General features: G+C 39.6%; 1 protein-coding gene across 2 annotated transcripts in view; it reads left to right on the forward strand.

Annotated features, from left to right (window-relative positions):
* Nucleotides 1-12532, forward strand: part of LOC145354499 (metal transporter CNNM2-like) — a 281922-nt gene extending 269390 nt beyond the window's left edge. For both annotated transcript variants that reach the window (XM_080205921.1, XM_080205923.1), the window contains one exon: nucleotides 7645-12532. In XM_080205921.1, coding sequence (XP_080062047.1) covers nucleotides 7645-7851 — 207 coding nt within the window. In that variant the 3' untranslated portion in view covers nucleotides 7852-12532. The remainder of the gene's footprint in view (nucleotides 1-7644) is intronic.
* The last annotated feature ends 9636 nt before the right edge of the window (nucleotides 12533-22168 follow it).

The following is a 22168-nucleotide window of genomic DNA, read 5'->3' on the forward strand; positions in this document are numbered from 1 at the left end:
TTGAAGTCCGTGGTAGGGAAATTTGTTGGAGAAGATTCTTAGAAATAGGATATATGCACATTTAGAACTGAATAATCTCATTAGTGATAGACAGCATGGTTTTGTACGAGGGAGGGCATGTCTCACAAATTTGGTTGAGTTTTTTGAGGAGGTGACAAAAACGATTAACGAAGGAAGGGCCTTGGATTTTAGTAAAGCGTTTGGCAAGGTCCCTCATGGCAGGCTGGTGCAAAAGGTTAAATATAACGGGACAAAAGGTGAGCTAGCTAGATGGGTGGAGAACTGGCTTGGCCATAGAAGACAGAGAGTAGCAGTGGAGGGGTCTTTTTCCGGTTGGAGGTCTGTAACTAGTGGTGTTCTGCAGTGCTGTGTATTGGGACCTCTGCTGTTTGTGATATATATAAATGATTTGGAAGAAGATGTAGCTGGTGTGATCAGTAAGTTTGCGGATGACATGAAGATTGCTGGAGTTGCAGATAGTGATGAACATTGTCAGAGAATACAGCAGGATATAGATAGGCTGGAAAATTGGGCGGAGAAATGGCAGATGGAATTTAATCCAGATAAATGCGAAGTGATGCATTTCATAGAACATAGAACATCACAGTGCAGTACAGGCCCTTCGGCCCTCGATGTTGTGCCAACCAGTGGAACCAATCTAATGATCCTCTAACCTAAACTATTCCAATGTTATCCATATGCCTATCCACTGACCATTTGAATGCCCTTAAAGTTGGCGAGTCCACAACTGCTGCAGGCAGGGCATTCCACGCCCCTATTACCCTCTGAGTAAAGAACCTACCTCTGACATCCGTCCTATAACTACCGCCCCTTAATTTAAAGCTATGTCCCCTCGTGTTAGCCATCACCATCCGAGGTAAAAGGCTATCACTGTCCACCCTATCCAATCCTCTGATCATCTTGTATGCCTCAATTAGGTCACCTCGTAACCTTCTCTCTAATGAAAATAACCTCAAGTCCCTCAGCCTTTTCTCATAAGACCTTCCCACCATACCAAGCAACATCCTGGTAAACCTCCTCTGCACCCTTTCCAATGCCTCCACATCTTTCTTATAATGCGGCGACCAGAACTGTACGCAATACTCCAGGTGTGGCCGCACCAGAGTTTTGTACAGTTGTAACATGACCTCACAGCTCCAAAATTCAATCCCTCTACCAATAAAAGCCAACACACCGTACGCCTTCTTAACAACCTTATCAAACTGGGTGCCAACTTTCAGGGAGCTATGCACATGTACCCCTAGATCTCTCTGCTCGTCAACACTACTAAGAGTCCTTCCATTAGCCCTATATTCTGTTACTTTTACCAAAGTGAATCACCTCACACTTTTCCGCATTAAACTCCATTTGCCACCTCTCGGCCCAGCTCTGCAGCTTATCTATGTCTCTCTACAAACTGTAACATCTATCCTCACTATCTACAACTCCTCTGACTTTGGTGTCGTCAGCAAATTTACTAACCCATCCTCCTACACCCTGATCAAGGTCATTTATAAAAATGACAAACAGCAGTGGCCCCAAAATAGATCCTTGAGGTACACCACTTGTAACTGAACTCCAGGCTGAATATTTCCCATCAACCACCACCCTCTGTCTTCTATCAGCGAGCCAATTCCTGATCCAAACTGCTAAATCATCCTCAATCCCACGCATCTGCATTTTCTACAGTAGCCTACCATGGGGAACCTTATCAAACGCTTTGCTAAAATCCATATACACCAAATCAACTGCCTTACCCTTATCCACCTCTTTGGTCACCTTTTCAAAAAACTCAATAAGGTTTGTGAGCTACGACCTACCCTTCACAAAACCGTGTTGACTATCCCTAATCAATTTATTTCTCTCTAGATGTTTATAAATCCTATCCCTTATAATTCTTTCCAAAACTTTTCCCACAACAGAAGTAAGGCTCACCGGCCTATAATTCCCAGGATGGTCTCTACTCCCCTTCTTGAACAAGGAGACAACATTTGCTATCCTCCAGTCTTCTGGCACTATACCTGTAGCCAATGACGACATGAAGATCAAAGCCAAAGGCTCTGCAATCTCCTCCCTAGCCTCCCAGAGAATCCTAGGGTAAATCCCATCCGGCCCAGGGGACTTATCTATTTTCATACTCTCAAGAATTGCTAACACCTCCTCCTTATGCACCTCAATCCCGTCTAGTCTACAACCTGGTACCGCAGTATTCTCCTCAACTACACTGACTTTTTCCTGCGTGAAAACTGACGAAAAGTACTCATTCAGCGCCTCTCCTATCTCCAAGCACAACTTCCCACTGCTGTCTATGACTGGCCCTAATCTTGCCCTAACCAATCTTTTATTTTTGACATACCTATAGAAAGCTTTAGGGTTCTCCTTGATCCTATCCGCCAAAGTCTTCTCATGTCCTCTTCTAGCTCTTCTTAACTCTGTCTTTAACTCCTTCCTGGCTAATTTATAACTATCCAGTGCCCTAACTGAGCCTTCACGTCTCATCTTTACATAAGCCTCCTTCTTCCTCTTCATCAGAGATTCAACTTCCTTAGTACACTACGGTTCCCTCACTCGACCACTCCCTCCCTGCCTGACAAGGACTCGCTGTAGCTGCTCCTTGAATAAGCTCCACATTTCAGATGTTCCCAGCCCCTGCAATTTCCTACTCCACCCTATGTATCCTAAATGACAAACAGCAGTGGCCCCACTCATAGAACATACATAGAACATTACAGCGCAGTACATGCCCTTCGGCCCTCGATGTTGCGCCGACCAGTGGAACCAATCTAATGACCCTCTAACCTAAACTATTCCAATGTTATCCATATGCCTATCCACTGACCATTTGAACGCCCTTAAAGTTGGCGAGTCCACAACTGCTGCAGGCAGGGCATTCCACGACCTTACTACCCTCTGAGTAAAGAACCTACCTCTGACATCCGTCCTATAATTACCACCCCTTAATTTAAAGCTATGTCCCCTTGTGTTAGCCATCACCATCCGGGGTAAAAGGCTCTCGCTGACCACCCTATCCAATCCTTTGATCATCTTGTATGCCTCAATTAGGTCACCTCGTAACCTTCTTCTCTCCAATGAAAATAACCTCAAGTTCCTTAGCCTTTCCTCATAAGACCTTCAAAGATCACTCAGTAGATCTAATATAGGGGAGAGCTGTACAATAAATGGCAGAACCATCAGGAGTATAGACACACACAGAGACCTGGATGTGCAAGTCCACTGATCCTTAAAAGTGGAGAGGGTGATGAAGAAGGCATATGGCATGCTTGCCTTTATTGGACGGGGCATAGAGTTGGCATATGATGTTGCAGCTATATAGAGCGTTGGTTAGGCCACACTTGGAATACTGCATCCAGTTCTGGTCACCACACTACCAGAAGGACATGGAGGCTTTGGAGAGAGTACAGAAAAGGTTTACCAGGATGTTGCCTGGTATGGAGGGTCTTAGCTATGGGGAGAGATCCGGTAAACTGGGATTGTTCTCCCTGGAAAGAAGGAGGATGAGGGGCGACCTAATAGAAGTGTATAAAATTGTGAAGGGCATAGATAGGGCGAACAGTGGGAAGCTTTTTCCCAGGTCGGAGGTGACGAACACAAGTGGTCACAAGTTCAAGTGGGGCAAGGTTCAACACAGACGTCAGGGGGACGTATTTTACATAGAGGGTGGTGGGGGCCTGGAATGCACTGCCAAGCAAGGTGGTTGAGGCAGACAAGCTGGGATTGTTTAAGACTTATCTAGATAGCCAGATGAACAGACTTGGAATAGAGGGATACAAACGAATGGTCTAGTTGGGCGCATGACTGGCGCGGGCTTGGAGGGCCGAAGGGCCTGTTCCTGTGCTGTATTGTTTGTTCTTTGAATCACAGGGAGCATTAGAGCAATGGCATCAAACATTAAAGACAATATTGAGAGCTTATTGTCAAGATTATCCAGAGGATTGGGATAAAGGAATTCCATTTGTACTCTTTGCAATTAGAGATGCACCAAATGAATCAACTAAATTCAGTCCTTTTGAATTGATTTTTGGTCGTGAGGTAAGAGGATTGTTTAAATTGATTAAGGAGAAATTAGTGAGCAAGCATTCTGAGACTACATTATTGGACCTTGTGTCAAATTTTAGGGGAAGGTTGGATAGAGCAGGTGAATTGGCTAGACAACATTTAAAAGTTGCACAGCATGTGATGAAACAGGAAGTGGATAAGAAGTCAAAAATTTGTAGTTTTGCTGGTGGGGATAAAGTCTTAGTACTGCTCCCAGTATTATCTTTAAAAGCAAGGTTTCTTGGGCTTTATCAGATTGAAAGGAAATTGAGTGAAGCAAATTATTTGATAAGAACACCAGATAGAAGAAAAGTTCACAGATTGTGTCATGTGAATATGCATAAAAGGTATCTTGATAGAGAAGGAGAGCAGAAGGAGGATGTTTTAGCGGTTATAACTCAGAGGGAAGAACCAAATCCAGATGACTGAATTTGACATTCCTCAAATTAAATTGGATAATGAGAAGATAGTTAAAAATTGGGATAAATTACTGCATTATCTTCCAGAGGAACATCGAACTGACCTGAAAAAGTTATTAATATCACATGGACAAGTATGTGGGAATAAGTTGGGAAGTACTAAGATAATTGGAAGTGAGATATTTGTAGACTGTCCTGTTCCAATTAAACATGTACCTTGCAAACATGACCATTACAAGTTGGCAGAAGCTCAGGTGGAAAAGCTTATGTTTACTCAGTCTGAGATGCAGCAGCCTTTCAACCAATCACAAAACTGGTGAAGGTGATGAAGGAAAACTAATTAATGGACGATGATGTGAACAAAAAGTGGGCAGATATGGACAGAGATACAAGTCAAATTGACTGTTTTGAAACATGTGTCTGAGTTGTTCAAATTGCATGAACGTAAATTGTAGGATTGTCAAAGACAACACATCATCTAGGCAAAGGAAAGTGTAGATACATCAACAGTCATGTGTGATCTCAAAATGGAGTTTGAAGAGTGGAAGTATCGTACTAATGTGGATCAAAGGGAAGGACAACAATATGGAATCAGACTGTTTGCTAAAATTGTACCTTCAACTAAAATGAACTGTTGGCAGAGATGTGGATGCCCAGTGAAACAGCACTGTACACAGCTGTGTTCGAATACCTTATGGTGGTTTTCGCAGCAGCATAACTACCAATGTTATTTTTGGAACCACGGTCGAAATGGATTCTGACACCAAGGAAGACAGTCTGCTGTGTGTCTTTGCTGAAGAATGTGCAGAATGTGATGGTGCAGATCTAGAGCAAAGGAAGGAGTTGAATTACTTGGCAGAGGAGGAGCTAAGGCCAATGAACAAGAAAGGGAACAGTGATAAAATATCTTTCTGAATGGCCCAAACTACACTCATGTAATGTGTTATCCTGCTGATCCTGCCTAGTTCTGTGAGGACATTACCAGAGTTAATTTATCATTGCAACAAAAAATTGAATTTGAACTTGGAATCAACACAGGATTAAAGACTGAAGGAGAATTTTGAAGATTAAGAAGTTTGTCACGAATGTGATAAACAGGAAGGAGGAGTGTTCGATGGTGGAAGACAAAGACTGGAATGGACTATATTACTGCTATGTTTGCATGTTTTGATTTTGCAAAATATATCTTCACCTATTGTAGAGTACTACTACTGTGAAATTGAAGGGGTTTGAAAAATGAAACCATCTTTGAATGTTGATGGTTCATTTTTGTCTTAAGGGGGAGGTATAATGTTAGTGTACCCTTTAAGAGTATTTTAAAATTCATGCTTACAGCCTTAGGTGATGTCATTGTTGGGAGGAAGAAAAAATTGTATGCAGGTCAAGTGACAAGGATTGATTTTCAGTTTCAGTTTGGAGCTGCAAGTTAGAGTTGGGTTTTAGAAGGGACAGCAAAATAAAAATAACTTTTTTCCCTCTCTCCCTGTTGTTTGGAAGTTCTGATGGTTTCCTGAAGAGTGAAAATTTGTTGTTCTTGGGGACTGGGCCAGAGTCGCTCTGGTGCTTTGGAAAGCTGTCTTGTCTTCAAACTGTTCCGAGACTAAAGAACATTGAATTCCAGAATGCAACTAATAGTCTCGATCTCAGTATTAAGTGAGCATTAGTCTGTCCTATGATAAACCTGTGAAAATGGCCTTTTGTCCAAAGGAAGTTTTGGTTTGATTGGGACAGCTTATATGTATTTATTAAAGATTATACATGATCATCATAGTTTGTTTCTTGTTTGTAATTAATAAAAGTTCTTGCCAGTTTTCTTACTTTACATGTTAACTATATTCTGAAATAAACTTTTTGTTAAAAGCTCCCTTGCAGGTCACTTGAATCATATGTGAAGAGAAACACCTCATGCTTGTCCTAGCCAAATTCAAAATGCAAAACTTATGATTCATAATCTTCATAAAGCACTTTGGAGTTTCTATCTTGAACCATAACAACTATCTGCCCCACCATTCCACCCTTTTCTTCAATTCAGAATAGGCAAAATAAGGAGCAAAAATTTAGAGCATTGGGCTTAAAGATGGGGTTACAAAGAATAAAAAAGGGAGAGAAAGAAATTAAGTATCGACAGACCTATTCCTGTAACTCTTGGCCCTTTTCCATAATCCATTCAGTTAAAAGTGCACTTCATCAGCAGTGCCATGAATGTCAATGTTGGTATCTTCTGCAGCATATATGTGGGTAATTTCTTTTTAATGAATAGCTTATACACTTTAGAGATATATTCGGTGATCTCCGAGCTGGATAATGCATTTAAAGGAAAATTGCTTTCTGAAAAGTTAAGGAACCGTGGCAGATGTTTTTTTAAATGCTTTAAGACATTTTGGGGACCAAATGCCTTGTTTCATTGACACCTTGTTTCAGTGCCTTTTAGTAGCTCTTATTTAAATATTACTTAAGCAGCATTTAAATCCAGATTACAGATATTGCAATTTTGTGGTTAAACTCTTGGATACAAAGATAGATCTATAAAGTGAGAATATTAGAACTGTTAAAATTTTGTTGGAAGTTGGAAGTATGTTTTAAAAATACTTTTAGTTTAGCCCAGCATAACGAGCCAAAAGGTAGCTTGCTATTACCTATTTTTATTATTCCTCTATGTTTGAAAAACATTGTAGTCAATGTGCAAGGGATAAGTACCTCGATTGTTTTAGCTGCATTGTAATAATCTACTATGTTATTTAAGGGTGCATTTGATTTTTCCCCAACTTGTTCTCTTTTTAGGTGAAACTGTTATTGCCTATTTTTGCATACTTAGTTTTCGCAAATAATTCACTTCATAACTTTAGGATGTTAGTTGGATGTTTAGAAAATATTGTAACACTTCCACATATCTAATTTTCATTTGATTTATGAAAATATTTTTATTTTATGAAGGGAAAGGTGTTCTAGTGACGTACTCAAGTCTTCACCTCTTGGGCATTAGATTTCATTTGAGTAATTTGAGCCTTGGTAAACAGGAATATTTTTCTCTGTTAACTGGTGAAATATCCTAAGTAGCAAAAATTTGATTTTATAATTTTAAGTGAAGTTGTGTATCTTTAAAAATCAAAATGGATTGTTTGTATTTAGCAATATGCTCAGATTTATTTGGCGTTTTCTCGCTTTGTAGATAACAAGACAGCATTATCAGAACGCCCTGATGGCATCCATAATGGATAAAACACCACAGTCATCAGACAGTGAAAATACTAAGATTGAATTGACTTTAAATGAGCTGCATGATCACTTACCTGATGAAACAGCAAACCTTTTAAATGAACAGAACTGTGTGTCTCATAAGTCAAATCATAACATGCACAATGAAGGCACAATATAAAATACCTGCAGGATTACACCCGTGCTCATTTTTCAGAGAACTAATCCTGTATTCTTTATGCATGCACACATGCAAGCACATATGTCCACTGTCATGAGACCAAAGAGAGGTGCCTCGGCAAACAAAGGTGAAGGAAGAATATCAGAGGTGGGTGAGCTGGATACTAAACAACTGCCAAGATTCAAGCAGATTCCTCTGTACACAGGTGGCTTGTTATCCTTTATTTTGTGGGGTTTTTTTGTTTTCCTTACACTAAAGGAGAATGGTAAAATGTTGGAAAAGAAAAAATATAAGGCTACTTTAAGACTGAGAAGAGAAATGTGTATTTTTTTAATGAAGACCTACTGAGATTAACTGTGAGTGTGTAAAACTTTTTTTAAAATTATGGTATGTGATTTAAGATGGTCATTGAAGGTGAATTTTCTAAATTTTGAAAATGCGTCCATTACTCCAGCTTAATTTAGTATGTGTTTGACATTTTAAAATCGTATTGCATTAAATGGGACATAGTTGCATATTTTATCCCAAAAGAATTGGGGTTGCTGGGCATTTAAATTGTAACTTGAATATGGAAGCTCAATTCAACATTTGCACAACACATCATTGACGTAATTGATTTCAACACTTGTATACAAACTGTGAATAAACACTCCTATATAGGGACTATAGAACTACTTTGGAAGAAATAGTTACATTTACATAGTAGTTAAATATGCCAAATACATAAATGGTAGAATGTAAAAGAAAGGGTTTTTCATGAGTGAGAAACACAGCTATAATTGTAAAAGTGTTCTTATTGGCAGAACTGACTATCACTACATATTGTTTAATCAACCAACTTTGCAAGTAAATTGCAGTTTGTATTATATTGTACAAAACTGACTCTGAGGTGAAGTATTCTGACTACAGTATTCATAACTGTATATATTAAGCACAAAAAATCTGTGGATGAAGTGTAAGTTTCATAAGATTGTCAGTTAAATGACATTTATAATTAACAATGGTAAAGACTTTGTAGATTTACAGACTATTTATTTTGTATATGATTTATTTGTATATTTTGTGATTTAATTGAGTGTTTTGTTTATTATTCTATCATTCCATTTTGGTTAAAATGGTTTTATTCTAAATGGCATTTCATTCCATTTTTTCCACTGTATTATTTCTCAACTTGGTATGAATTTCGGTTATATTCTTGGTATTGAGTGCCTCTTCACTCTTCCTAGCTTTGTTTCCTTTAAGCAGTTATAAATTGGTAAAATCATTAATGGGGATAATTATGGAAATGTTAAAAGACTAACTTGTGGCCTGGAGTTGGTTAATGGAACTTTTCATTTTATACTTCAAAAGTGAATAACTTTAATAAAGAAATTATTCATAATTAAATGGACACTGATTTATTATCAGGACATGCTTGAAAATTAGCGGTTTTGCATCTAGAGTAGAAATTAAATGAGAACTTTGACACTTTCTCCATTATTCCAGGAAACAACAAAGACCTCTTTAAAGGTTCACCATATATATTTACCTAAAATCTTATTTGTTTCTTACTGTGGGGCCACAGTACTGCTTAGAAAGGAGTTTAACCAGGGCAATAATATTGCACTAACAGGAATTTAACTGAGTACCAATGGCTTTTATTAACACCCTAAAATGGGAAATTCTCACTTCTGAAAGAAACCTTTCTGCATGATGTGAAACAGATATTTTCTGTTTACAGCTGATGCAAGGAATGTTGGTTTAGAACAACACACCTTTTTTCTCCCCCTTTTCACCCCATATCAGTAAAGCACAGATTAGGAATCTTATCTCCAACTTTAGTATATCTTCCATGTTATACCAGTATGGCATCTGTTTCCCACTTTGACCCGCTGTATGCATCTTTAAGAGTACTAAAATAAATTATTGGCCCTTGTGGTGTCCACTGCTGCTCACGAGGGGCAAGAATTGCCCAACTCGTTTCACGTGGGACCGTTCTAGGTACTACAGGAAGGGAGAAACATCTCATCATTCTGTACTGGATTCAAGCTCCAGGCCCTCAGAGATGGACTACTCCCTAACTTGAGCAATATTTAATTATAACTGTGTTATATGCTAGTACAATGCACATGAGCAATATTTTATTTTAATGTATTATATGCTAGTACAATGCACTTGAATAATATTTAATTATTGTATTATACGCTAGTACAATGCACTTGAGCAATATTTAATTATAAATGTATTATATGCTAGATAAATGCATATTAATATTGACAATTCATAGAAACAGTATATGTTATTTAAGTGGCTGGTGTGTTAACCTCTGGGAGGTTTACCAAGGGTTTGACAGATATTATGTATATCAAAAGTGCCAGTTCTAATAAAAAGTTTATTAAATAAGCTGATATTAATTTGTTTTTTAAAAAAGACCAGCAGGCAAACTGCAAAATCATTTCAGGTAAATAAACCAAAGTTCATTTGAATATTTAGGTATGTCACTAACTTCTGCTTTGCTGTCATGTTTTATTGTTGATGCAAAATACTGTGGATGCTGGAATCTGTACCAAAACTGAAAATGCTGGAAAATCTCAGCAAGTCTTGCAGCATCTGTGGAGAGAGAATAGAGACAACATTCCGAGTCAGGGTGACCTTTTATCAGAGCTTTATTGTATTCATTCGTGGGATGTGGGCATTGCTGACAAGGCCAGTATTTGTGCCTATCCTTAATTGCTCTTGAGAAAGTGTTGCTAAGCCACTTCTGCTGCAGTCGTTGTGGTGCAGCATCAACGGTGTCATGATACATTCATGGCACCATTAGGAAAAAAAGCTCCAGATTTAACGCAGCGATAGTTAAAAAATGGCAACAGATTTCCAAGTCAGGATGATGCGTTACATGGAGGGGATTTGAAGCTGAATGATTTGGAAGGAAAAGTGTAAAACTCACGTCGCTGCGGAATTCATCCCTCCAAATGTGTGATTTGGCTTGGCACAGTGAACCATTACCATTACAGTTGTTGTATCTGCAAAGCTGTAAACAAAATTAACTGTTGAAGTTCACTCCTTTCTATTCAGTGGCTTATAGTCTAGAATCAGTTATAGTTCAGAGTTTCGTGTGAAAGTTACGAAATATTGCATCAAAAACTGATTCAGATTTAGCAGTAGCCTTTACAATTACTTCGCAGCACTTGAATCACAATATTGATTCTTCAAAGTCTGCAGGATATCAAATAATAATGCAAAGCAAGAAACACAAGCGTAAAGTTACATTGAATTATATTTGCTGATCCTATTTTGAAGTAAAAAGTAATCTCTAAACTCCCACTCTTCCCACCAAAGATTGTCAGTTTTGCTTAGACAGTAATAATTTCATTTCTGAGCTGCAAAGGTTGTGTATTCTCAAGATTTGAGAATAAAATCTAGACTATTCAGTGCAGTACTGAGGAAGTATTGTCTGAGGTGCTGATATTTTGGTAATATATTAATTCAAGTTCCTCTCTGCCTGTTATGGCAGTAATAGCAGATAAGTTCCACTGGTGTTATGACCATCATTCCTCTTAACAAACAGCAAATAAACTAAACTGGCTATTTATTTGTGTGCAAAATTGCTATTTAGCTGACCTACATTGCTGTGTTAAGAAAGTAATAATCTAGGAAAGACGTCAGATCATCAAAACCTATGCTATGTATTTATGTATTTGTTTGCCAACATTTTAGGTATAGGAAGTACCTTGTATTTAACTATGTTTTCTCAGTGTCACCTTCTGCTGTAGAACGGATAAAATTATTTTCAGGTTCGCTACTAGTAACTGAGTCCATTAATTTATAAAGAATAAGACTATTTGGCCCGTGGTTGGCAGTGCCTGTTTCATCATCTTTTTGATTATGGGCACTGTATTCATATTCATTCCCAATCAATCATAGTCTCTCCAGTGTTTGCTAACACCCTTCGGGGCTGTTTGATTTATATTTTCTTCAGTTGTACTATATTTCAACTTTGGTGGCATTATGTGCAGTGTACCATGGCCTTCCCTGGGATGTTTCAATAATAAAAACTCAATAATAAAAATACCTTGTGTGGTATTTCATATAAGGATCCCATGTCTGGTGTCAGCAGGGAGCATCTACTGTACTGAAATGCAAGCAGCAGGCCACCACATGAGAGCCCATATAAATTGAGAGAGGTGATGTACTTGTTTAAAACTAAGGCTCTGGGACTCATAAACAAGGCAGTTCTTAAATCAGTCCCCTTTAAAGGTGCCTCCAAACCAAGCAACGAATTGCAGGTGATGGTTCCGGTTTCATTTATGTTAAGTGTTTATGCTCCTGCTTTATGAGCACATGGTAATTTCAGTCCACGCAGTAGACCATGTTCCAATGTCATCTTGATTTTGTTTGCTAGACCTGTCTGTTCCCAATTTCTGGAATGCTGGTGAACTTAAATTATGGGTTTTTATTTTCTTTATTAGACTTGCCTAAATGCTTTACATTTACTTTTGTTGTTAAATCGCCAAGTTAATTCTGTGATGTGTATTTATTTTAGTTGATATGAAAGATTTGTAAGTAATTTAGAATATAGTGGAAGAGTTACTTACTAACCAACTTAAATCCAGTTGTTATGTGAGATGGCACTCTGCAATACAGTACATAAATTTAATATAACAATAATTTGTAAATATTGTAATAAATAGTTAAAAAACCTTGTGCAATATACTTGACAATAAAATAATTGACTGGATCAACTTTCTGATTATGTTTTTAGGCTGGTGTTTTTTCTTGTATGTCACTGATTCTGATTTTACCTTCTCACATTCCACACACATTGATATCAACAGCAGGCAAAGCATAGCGGCAAAGGAAATCAGGTATTGCTGTCTGGGATGGTGAGTGTTAACTGAATATAATTGAGAAACCTGGCTGTATTATTATATTTAATCAGATGTATCGCAGAATAAAAACATCTTCAATTTATTTTGTACCTTTAATGTAATAAAATGTCTCAAAGTACTTCACCGGAATATTACAAAACAGTATGACACCATGGCACATAAGGAAATATTGAGTCAGATTAACATAAACCTTAAAATTAAGCCATTCCTACCTCGCCCGACCTTCAGACACACCAACGCAATGGGTTTCTGTAGAGGAATGGGACTAGGTAGAATGCTTTTTCAGAGAACCAGAGCATTCAATGGGTTGCATAACCGCTGTCTGCACTGAGGATTCTGAGATTCCTGAGGAATAGTCAAGGACAACTCAGTTAAATGTTAGCCACACCCTGTGGCACTACAGTTGTAAATGAGGTGAATTAAAAGGTCCATCCATTTTGATAATCCAGAGTTAGGAATTGGGTTGGATTGGGTGGGGTGTGGGGGGAAGAGATCTGGTCAAGCCTTCGGACGGGGGAAGGTGCTGGGAGGGGTGGAGTCCCATCAGCATGTTGTGCTATGGATGTCCCAGGCTAGTTCAAGGGGTGGACAGAGTTCTGTGACCAATGTACTTAGAAAGCACACCTTTTGAACTCTGAGAGGAAACTGGAGCACCCGGAAGAAACCCCCACAGGCACAGGGAGACCATACAGACTCTGCATACACAGTGACCCAAGCTGGGAATCAAACCCGGGTTGCTGATGCTGTGATGCAGAAGTGCTAACCACTGTGCCGCTCCATGAGAATCAGATCTGCCCCTTTAAGCCTCCTCCAGCTTTCAATAAATGATTTCCTTGACCTCAACTTCACTTTCTTCCCTGATTGGGTGTTCAGATGTTTCTAATGTTTCAGTGTGGACTTGGTGGGCTGAAGGGCCTTTTCTGTACTGTATAATTCTACAAAAACCCCATCTGATCTGCCCTAGTCAAGCTATTTACTGACTCCATCCCTTCAAAGTGTAATCTCATCAATATCATCACATCACAAGAAAGTACATTTTCCTGCCTCATGTCTGAAACCTCTTAGTGGTTTTTTTTTCCTTACTGATTGATGGGAGCTGGTTGAAAATGTTGACATACATTTCACCTGCCTTAGTCAAAATAAAGCTGAATGTGCTATATTATACTCCATTGACTAACACCGCATTCTGCACCCTCTCCTTTCCTTCTCTATAAATGGTATGCTTTGTATAACAGGCAAGAAGCAATACTAATGCATGTGACAACAAATCAAATCAAGTATATCATGCCACTGATGGCTTTAGGAGACTATTGTGTTTCTATTGAAACCCATATGATTTTCTCCTAATTTTTGCTGCTGTTGCTCTGAATCATTCAATGCCAGTTTTCCAACGTGCTTCCTAACTAGCTTGTTTTGTCAAAACTAACCAATCCATTCTTAGTTTGGAAGTTATTTGATTTTCTGTGTTCCCATACACAGGTGAAGCCCCGACTAAATGATGACTTTGGGCTGCAATTTGCCCAGCTGTGTACAGAGGAGAGCCCAGCAACATTCTTTAGAGAAGAAGCTAGATTAAAGTCCATTGTGCACAAAGAGATGCAGGTCAAACCCAGTGTCCCCTCTCATTGACGAGCATGCAAAGGAAAATAAAGGGAGATTTCTTGAATTGTGATTGGAATCTTCTGCCTTTGTAATTGATTTTCAGGAACACTATAAATTGAACTCAGGTCCAACAACCTCTTGCATTTAAATACATAAAAGCATACGTAAAAAAAAGATGCACGACTAGGCTATTCGGCCCTTTGAGCCTGCTCTGCCTTTCATTTTAGTCATGACTCATCAAATTCAATACCCCGAGCCTGCCTACCCCTTTCTTGATTCCTTTGATCCCTTTAGCCCCAAGAGCTATATCTAATTCCTTCTTGAAATCCCACAATGTTTTGACCTCAACTACTTTCTGTGGTAGTGAATTCCACAAATTCACCACTCTCTGGATGAAGAAATTTCTTCTCACCTCAGTTCTAAAAGGTTCACTCCTTATCCTCAAACTATGACCCCTAGTTTTGGACACCCCCACCATTGGGACCATTCTTTCTGAATCTACCCTGTTAGGATTTTATGAGTTTTGATGGGACCTCCTCTCACTCTTCTTAACTCCAATGAATATAATCCTAACTGATTTAGTCTCTCCTCATATGTCAGTCCTGCCATCTCAGAAATCAGCCTGGTAAACCTTCGCTGCACCCCCTTGATAGAAAAGACATCCTTCCTCAGGCAAGGACACCAAAACTGCACACATTACACCAGAGGTGGTCTCACCACCACCCTATACAATTGCAGCAAAGCATCCTTATTTCTATTTTTGAATCCTCTCACTATAAAGACCAACATACCATTTGCCATCTTTACTGCCTGCTGTACTTGCACACTTCTGTGACTGATGGTGAGGACACCAAGGTCTCGCTGAGTATATACCTCTCTCAATTTACACCCATTCAAGTAATAATCTGCCTTCCCATTTTTGCTACCAAAGTGGATAACCCCACATCTATCCACATTATACTGCATTTATCATGCATATACCCACTCAGCCTGTTCAAGTCATGCAGAAGCATCTCTGTGTCCTCTTCACAGCTCCTTATATAGCACCTTTAACCTAGTAAACCATTTGAAGGTGTTTCACATGAGTGTTATCAGTCAACGTTTGATACCAAGCTGCATCATACGATATTAGGACACATTGGTCAAAGAGGTAAGCTTTAAGGAATACCTTCAAGGTGTCGAGAAGAGAGGTGGAGATGTTTGATTTGTTCTGAGAAATCCTGGCCAGCGATGGTCCAAATTAGTAATATTGTGGCTTTAACTGTTTGCTGGATCCTACTTCAGATGATAGGAACTGACGAGAAAAGTATTCAGACAATGAGGTTGACACTTTGGTTGGGGAGTTCTTCCACCTTTTCAGCAAGCTAATCTGTACCCTAGGTATCCACAAAGTAGTCCTTTCATCAGACTGTTGGAGTCCTGAAAGCATTTTCATGCTTTCAAATCTGCTTGATTTACCCTTTAGCTGTTCATACATTTTACTTTAATTGTGCCTCTTTTGTCTCATGCATATGGCTTAGATCATAAAAAATAGGGACAAGGCTAGGCTATTTGGCCTCTCGACCACACTCCACCATTAAAATCTGATTATAGTCTTAATTCCAGTTTGCTGCTTGTCCCTAGCCCTTGACTGCCTTGTCAATTAAAAAAAATGTCCAACTCAACCTCGAATGTATTCGCTTTGCTTCGCAGATAGCAATGAGGACCATCAGAGGATACAGCAGGATATAGGTAAGTTAGAGACTTGAGCGGAGAGATGGCAGACGGAGTTAATCCAGACAAATGTGAGGTAATGCATTTTGGAAGGCCGATTACAGATGGGAAATACACAATAAATGGCAAGAACCCTTAAGAGTATTGATAAGCAGAGAAATCTGGGTGTACAGATACACAGGTCACTGAGAGTGGCAATGCAGGTGGAGAAGGTAGTCAAAAAGGCATAAGGCATGCTTGCCTTCATCAACCGGGATATTGAGTTTAAAAATTGGCAAGTCATGTTGATGCTTTATAAAACCTTAGTGAAGCCACACTTGGAATATAGTGTTCAATTCTGGTCGCCACACTACCAGAAGGATGTAGAGACTTTGGAGAAGGTACAGAAGAGATTTACCAGGATGTTGCTTGGTATGGAGGGCATTAGCTATGAGGAGAGGTTGGAGAAACTTGGTTTGTTCTCCCTGAAGTGACGGAGGTTGAGGGGAGACCTGATAGAAGTCTACAAGATTATGAGAGGCATTGAACAGAGTGGATAGTCAGAAGCTTTTTCCCAGAGTGGCAGAATCAATTACTAGGGGGCACAGGTTAAGGTACAAGTTTTAAAAGAGATGAACAAGGCAGATATTTTACACAGAGAGTGGGGGGTGCCTAGAACTTGTTGTTGGGGAAGGTAGTGGAAGCGGATATGTTAGTGACTTTTAAGGGGTGTCTTGACAAGTACATGAATGAGATGGGAATAGAGGGATATGGTCCCCGGAAGCGTTGGGGATTTTACTTAAGTCAGGCAGCACAGTCGGTGCAGGCTTGGAGGGCCGAAGGGCCTGTTCCTGTGCAGTAATTTTCTTTGTTCTCTGTTCTTTCTCTGGGTGAGAATCCCAAGCACTAATTACCCTCAGAGAAGAAATTCTTTCTCGGCTCTTGGCATAAATGGGAGATTGTTTATTTTTTTAAACAGTGGTCCCTAGTTCCAGATTCCCACAAGAGAGTCATAGGGTTTTATAGCACAGAAGGTGTCCCTTTAGTCCATCTTGCCTGCAGCAGCCAAAGTAAACATCCTCTCAGCATCTACTGCACCAAGCTCCCACCAGCTCTCAATTTTCTAAACACAAAAACAAAAGGCCCAACCTGTTCAACGTTTCCTCACGAGATAGCTACTTCATCCCAGGGACTAACCTAATGTACCTACTGGGGCAGCATGGTAGCACAGTGGTTAGCACTACCGCCTCGCAGCGTCAGGGACCTGGATTTGATTCCCATCTTGGGTCACAGTCTGTGTGGAGTTAGCACATTCTCCCCGTGTCTGCGTCTGTTTCCTCCTGGTGCACTGGTTTCCTCCCACAGTCTAAAAATGTGCCTATTAGGTGAATTGGCAATGCTAAAATTCTCCCTCAGTGTACCCGAACAGGTACTGGAGTGTGGCGACTAGGAGATTTTCACAGTAACTTCATTGCAGTGTGAATGTAAGCCTACTTGTGACTAATAAATAAACTTTTACTTTATAATTTTACTTTACTCTCAACTGCTTATAATGCAAAGATATCCTCCCTTAAAGCCTGTTATTTAACCACCTATTCACCACCTCGGCAGTTTCACATGCCGTTTCTTTTCCTCGCTGTGCGTGTTTTTAATTTTTCACCCTCATTTCCCCTTTGCATTTTTTTTTGCATGCTGTTTAATATTTTCCAGTTCTGAGGATGTGTTCAATACCTGAAGCATGATCTTAGTTTCTCCCTCCACAAATACTGCCTGGCCCGTTGAGTGTTTCCAGCATTTTTCTGGTTTTGCATCAGTTTTCCAGCATCTAAAATATTTTAATTTTTCTGTTTTGAAATTTGTGAAGTGCCCCGCATTCTGGATCGAATAAATCAAGGTCTGGTTTCACTTTAACACAGCACCGAAGTCAGCTGCATAAAATAATAAGCCTTTCCCACAACCACTTTAGAAGGTGGTTTATAGGTGTATTGGTGGCCCTTTCGAATGGGATTAATATTTCTTAGCAGCTTGGTAATGTTACAGAAGCAGTGTGAGATTAATATGCTGCATGGTCTTTACATGGCTACTTCCAACAGCTTTTTGATGATTCCATGAGGGAATCGCTGGTAAAGAATTGTGCGAGTAAAGTCAGATTGTGGAAAGAAATTATAAAATTAAATAATTTCACTTATCAGTAGTCGCAGAAAATCATGAACGATCGTTAATGAATCGTAGCATCTCTACAGTGCAGAAAGAGGCCATTCAGCCCATCGAACCTGCACCAACTCTCCCACAGAACATTTTAGCCAGGCCCTATTTCCATAACGCCACATATTTTTTCCATAAACCCCCCTAACCTACACATCTTGGGACACTAAGCGGTAATTTAACATGGCCAATCAGCCTATTCTGCACATCAGGGCTATGGGCCAAGTGCTGGCAGATGGGATTAGGTGGGAGTTCAGGTGTTTCTAATGTGTTAGTGCAGACTTGATGGGCCAAAGGGCCTCTTCTACATTATATGACTCTATGATTCTTCGGACTGTGGGAGGAAACCAGAGCACCAGCGAAAACTCACGCAGACACTTGGAGAACGTACAGACTCTGCACAGTCAACCAAGGATGGAATTGAACCCAGATCCCTGGCACTGTCAGGCAGCAGTGCTACCCACTGTGCCACCCCAAAAAGATTAATTCTCTGATCCAGCCAGTCATTTTCCCGATAGTAAAATACTTTTGCTGATGTAATATCTTCAGTTGTTAACTAGGCAGCTAGAACATGGTAACCTCAGAAATGCAACTGGATAGAGCTCACTGTTTTAATTAAATATAGAAATACCACATGATGTGTGGTACCACATTAGTGTGGTAAATTGGATCAGCAAATTTGCTGAAGATACAAAGATTGGAGGTGTAGTGGACAGTGAGGAATGTTTTCAAAACTTGCAGAGGGATTTGGACCAGCTAGAAAAATGGGCTGAAAAATGGCAGATGGCATTTAATGCAGACAAGTGTGAGGTATTGCACTTTGGAAGGACAAACCAAGGTAGAACATACATGGTAAATGGTAGGACACTGAAGAATGTAGTAGAACAGAGGGATCTGGGAATACAGATACATAATTCCCTAAAAGTGACGTCACAGGTAGATAGGGTCATAAAGAGTGCTTTTGGAACATTTGCCTTTATAAATCAAAACATTGAATATAAGAGTTGGAATGTTATGATGAGGTTGTAAAAGACACTGGTGAGGCCGAATTTAGAGTATTGTGTGCAGTTTTGGTCACCTAATTACAAGAAGGATATTAATAAGGTTGAAAGAGTACAGAGAAGGTTTACAAGGTTGTTGCTGGAACCTGAGAAACTGAGTTACAGAGAAAGGTTGAATAGTTTAGGACTTTATTCCCTGGGGCGTAGAAGAATGAGGGGAGATTTGATAGAGGTGTATAAAATTATGATGGGTATAGATAGAGTGAATGCAAGCAGGCTTTTTCCACTGAGGCTAGGGGAGAAAAAAATTAGAGGATATGGGTTAAGGATGAAGGGGGAAAAGTTGAAAGGGAATATTAGGTGGAGGATTCTTCACACAAAGTGATGGGAGTGTGGAATGAGCTGCCAGATGAAGTGGTAAATGTGGGCTCACTTTTAGCATTTAAGAAAAATTTGGACAGGTACATGGATGAGAGGGGTGTACAGGGATATGGTCCAGGTGCAGATCAGTGGGTCTAGGCAGAAAAATGGTTCAGCACAGCCAAGAAGTGCCAAAAAGCCTGTTTCTGTGCTGTAGTGTTCTATAAATTTTGCATAGAGGAAACACATAGATAACCTGGAATTTCTGCAATTACCTTTTTTATCTGAATTTTTGAACACGTAAACATTCTGAAGTGAAGTTGGTCCTTTTTTCTGAAAGCATCATAGAGGTACCAAAGATGTGCATGTTAAGTGTCATGCTAAATTGCCCTTACTGTCCCAACATGTGTGGGTTAGAATAATTAGCCATGGTAAATGTGTAGGGTTATGGGGATAGAGTAGGTGAGATGCTGTGTGAGATACTGTCAGAGAGCTGGTGTAGACTTGATGGGCTGAATGGCCTCCTTCTGCACTGTAGGGATTCTATGATTAAAAAGCAACAATAAACTGGATCATTCAATAATGTTTCTTTTTATGATTAAGTTTTAGTCATTTGGTAGTACGGAGCATGAGTGTTGTTGAAAAAACAGAGACATGTCAAAGCTTTTCATCTTGTACTCATCAGGACACTTTGCAAGAATACCAGTTACAATTTATACAATTTGTGAAAAGAAAGTGTTGATTGGTTGACAAGTAGATTGGTAGAGATGGTGCCATGGAGAATGCACAAAGTAACTGACCGTTAATTGCCAAGCATTGTTTGAAATTTAAACCAGACACCTGGTTGGTCAAGGCATTACCCTGAGGAATGAATTAGCGAATGGCTGTCATTTATTTTGTCTAGCTGAAATAGGCATAATGTTTGTACACGGAGGGCCTTGTGTATTAATATATGTAATTCCCATATACACAACACTGAACCCAACTGGTTATCTTAAATTGACTTCCAGCATAGTTCTTAGCACATTGAGGATTATTTGGCAAATTTCAATCTAATTTCGACTGCTGCGTTTTGAGTTTTTCACACACGGGCTGGTTGGGTACAATCTGTACCTTGCTCATTGCAAACAGCAGCTGGGACATGCTGTTAGGTGGAGTCTGCCAGGCTTTGTTTCGTATGACCTACATACCTGGCATCACACTGGCACTGAAATTTATATACCACATTATGCATTTGGCTTGACGGCAACATCCCGTTTCTGGTGAAGATCACTTGTGTTGCTGCTGCATAGTAGCAGCATGAAATAGCTAGTTTCACCTGTTGCTCAAATCTTTGGGATACTTTGCCCTTGCAGTGTAATCTGAGGTTGACTTCCTCAACCTGACTTTAGTACAACTGTGTGAATAAGTGCTCCTAACATGAAGGACTTCCTCAAGCCACAGATTCCCTTCTGGAATCAACATAGAGATGGTCATGTGTAAAACCCACGCATCATATTAATCTCTTGCTGCTTCTGCACCAACCATTTGGTTGGCAAAATTGGCAAAGGCGACATGAGAAAGCAGTTATTTTATTCAGTAAGTGGTTAGGATCTGGAATGCACTGTCCAAAAATGTGATGGAGACAGGTTAAGTTGTGGAATTGGATAAGAATCTGAAGGTTATGGGGAAAGAATGGGTAAATGAGAGCGGCTAAATTGCTCTTGCAGAAAGCTGGTATGTACACAAATACAAGTCTCACAACACCAGGTTAAATTCTAATAGGTTTATTTGGTAGCATGAGCTTTCGGAGCACTGCCCCTTAATCAGGTGAGCCAGCTGAGTTTAACCTGGTGTTGTGAGACTTCTTACTATGCCCATCCCAGTCCAATGTCAGTATTTCCACATCTTGTACAGAAATGGCCAGCTCCTGTCCCACAACCATTCTATGATTCCATTCTGTGAAACATGCTGGCACTGATGGGTTAAAAGGCCTCCTCCTGCACTCTGTGATTCTCTGAAATCCTTCACCTGACTATAATTTAGTGTATATCATTTTCTGTTTTTCATTTAAAGTATCTTTCAGTGGTTTGGTAATGCATTAAATAATTTTTGGCATAATTGATTGGCCCTAGTTTCATTGGTTTTCGTTCATTGTTGATCCACAAGAAACGATGGGACTTAATAACGCCAGATATGGTTGTTAATGCATCTTGCTCAATCTTACTGGTTCGGTTCTGATTTACATAGAAACATGCATAGAAAATAGAAGCAGGAGGAGGCCATTCGGCCCTCTTAGCCATTCATTATGATCATGGCTGATCATCAAATTCAATATCCTGATCCCACCTTATCCGTTGATCTCTTTAGCCCCAAGAGCTATATCTAATTTCCTTATTTTAACTTCATTAAAGTGCATGAAACATTTGCTACAAACTTCTCCATTATGAGAGAAAACACCACATCTGTTGTGAGGCATTACATGCTAAAACAAATTGTTCCTTGCGATCACAGTGGGTCAAAACAGCATGACTAGTCAATACTTTCTTCATCAAATCCCTTCTGACACTCCACAGGCCAATACCAATCTATTCCATCTTTGAACAATGA

The sequence above is a fragment of the Carcharhinus amblyrhynchos genome, chromosome 17, assembly GCF_965287045.1.
Source record: "Carcharhinus amblyrhynchos chromosome 17, sCarAmb.v2.hapA, whole genome shotgun sequence".
Lineage (NCBI taxonomy): Eukaryota > Metazoa > Chordata > Chondrichthyes > Carcharhiniformes > Carcharhinidae > Carcharhinus > Carcharhinus amblyrhynchos.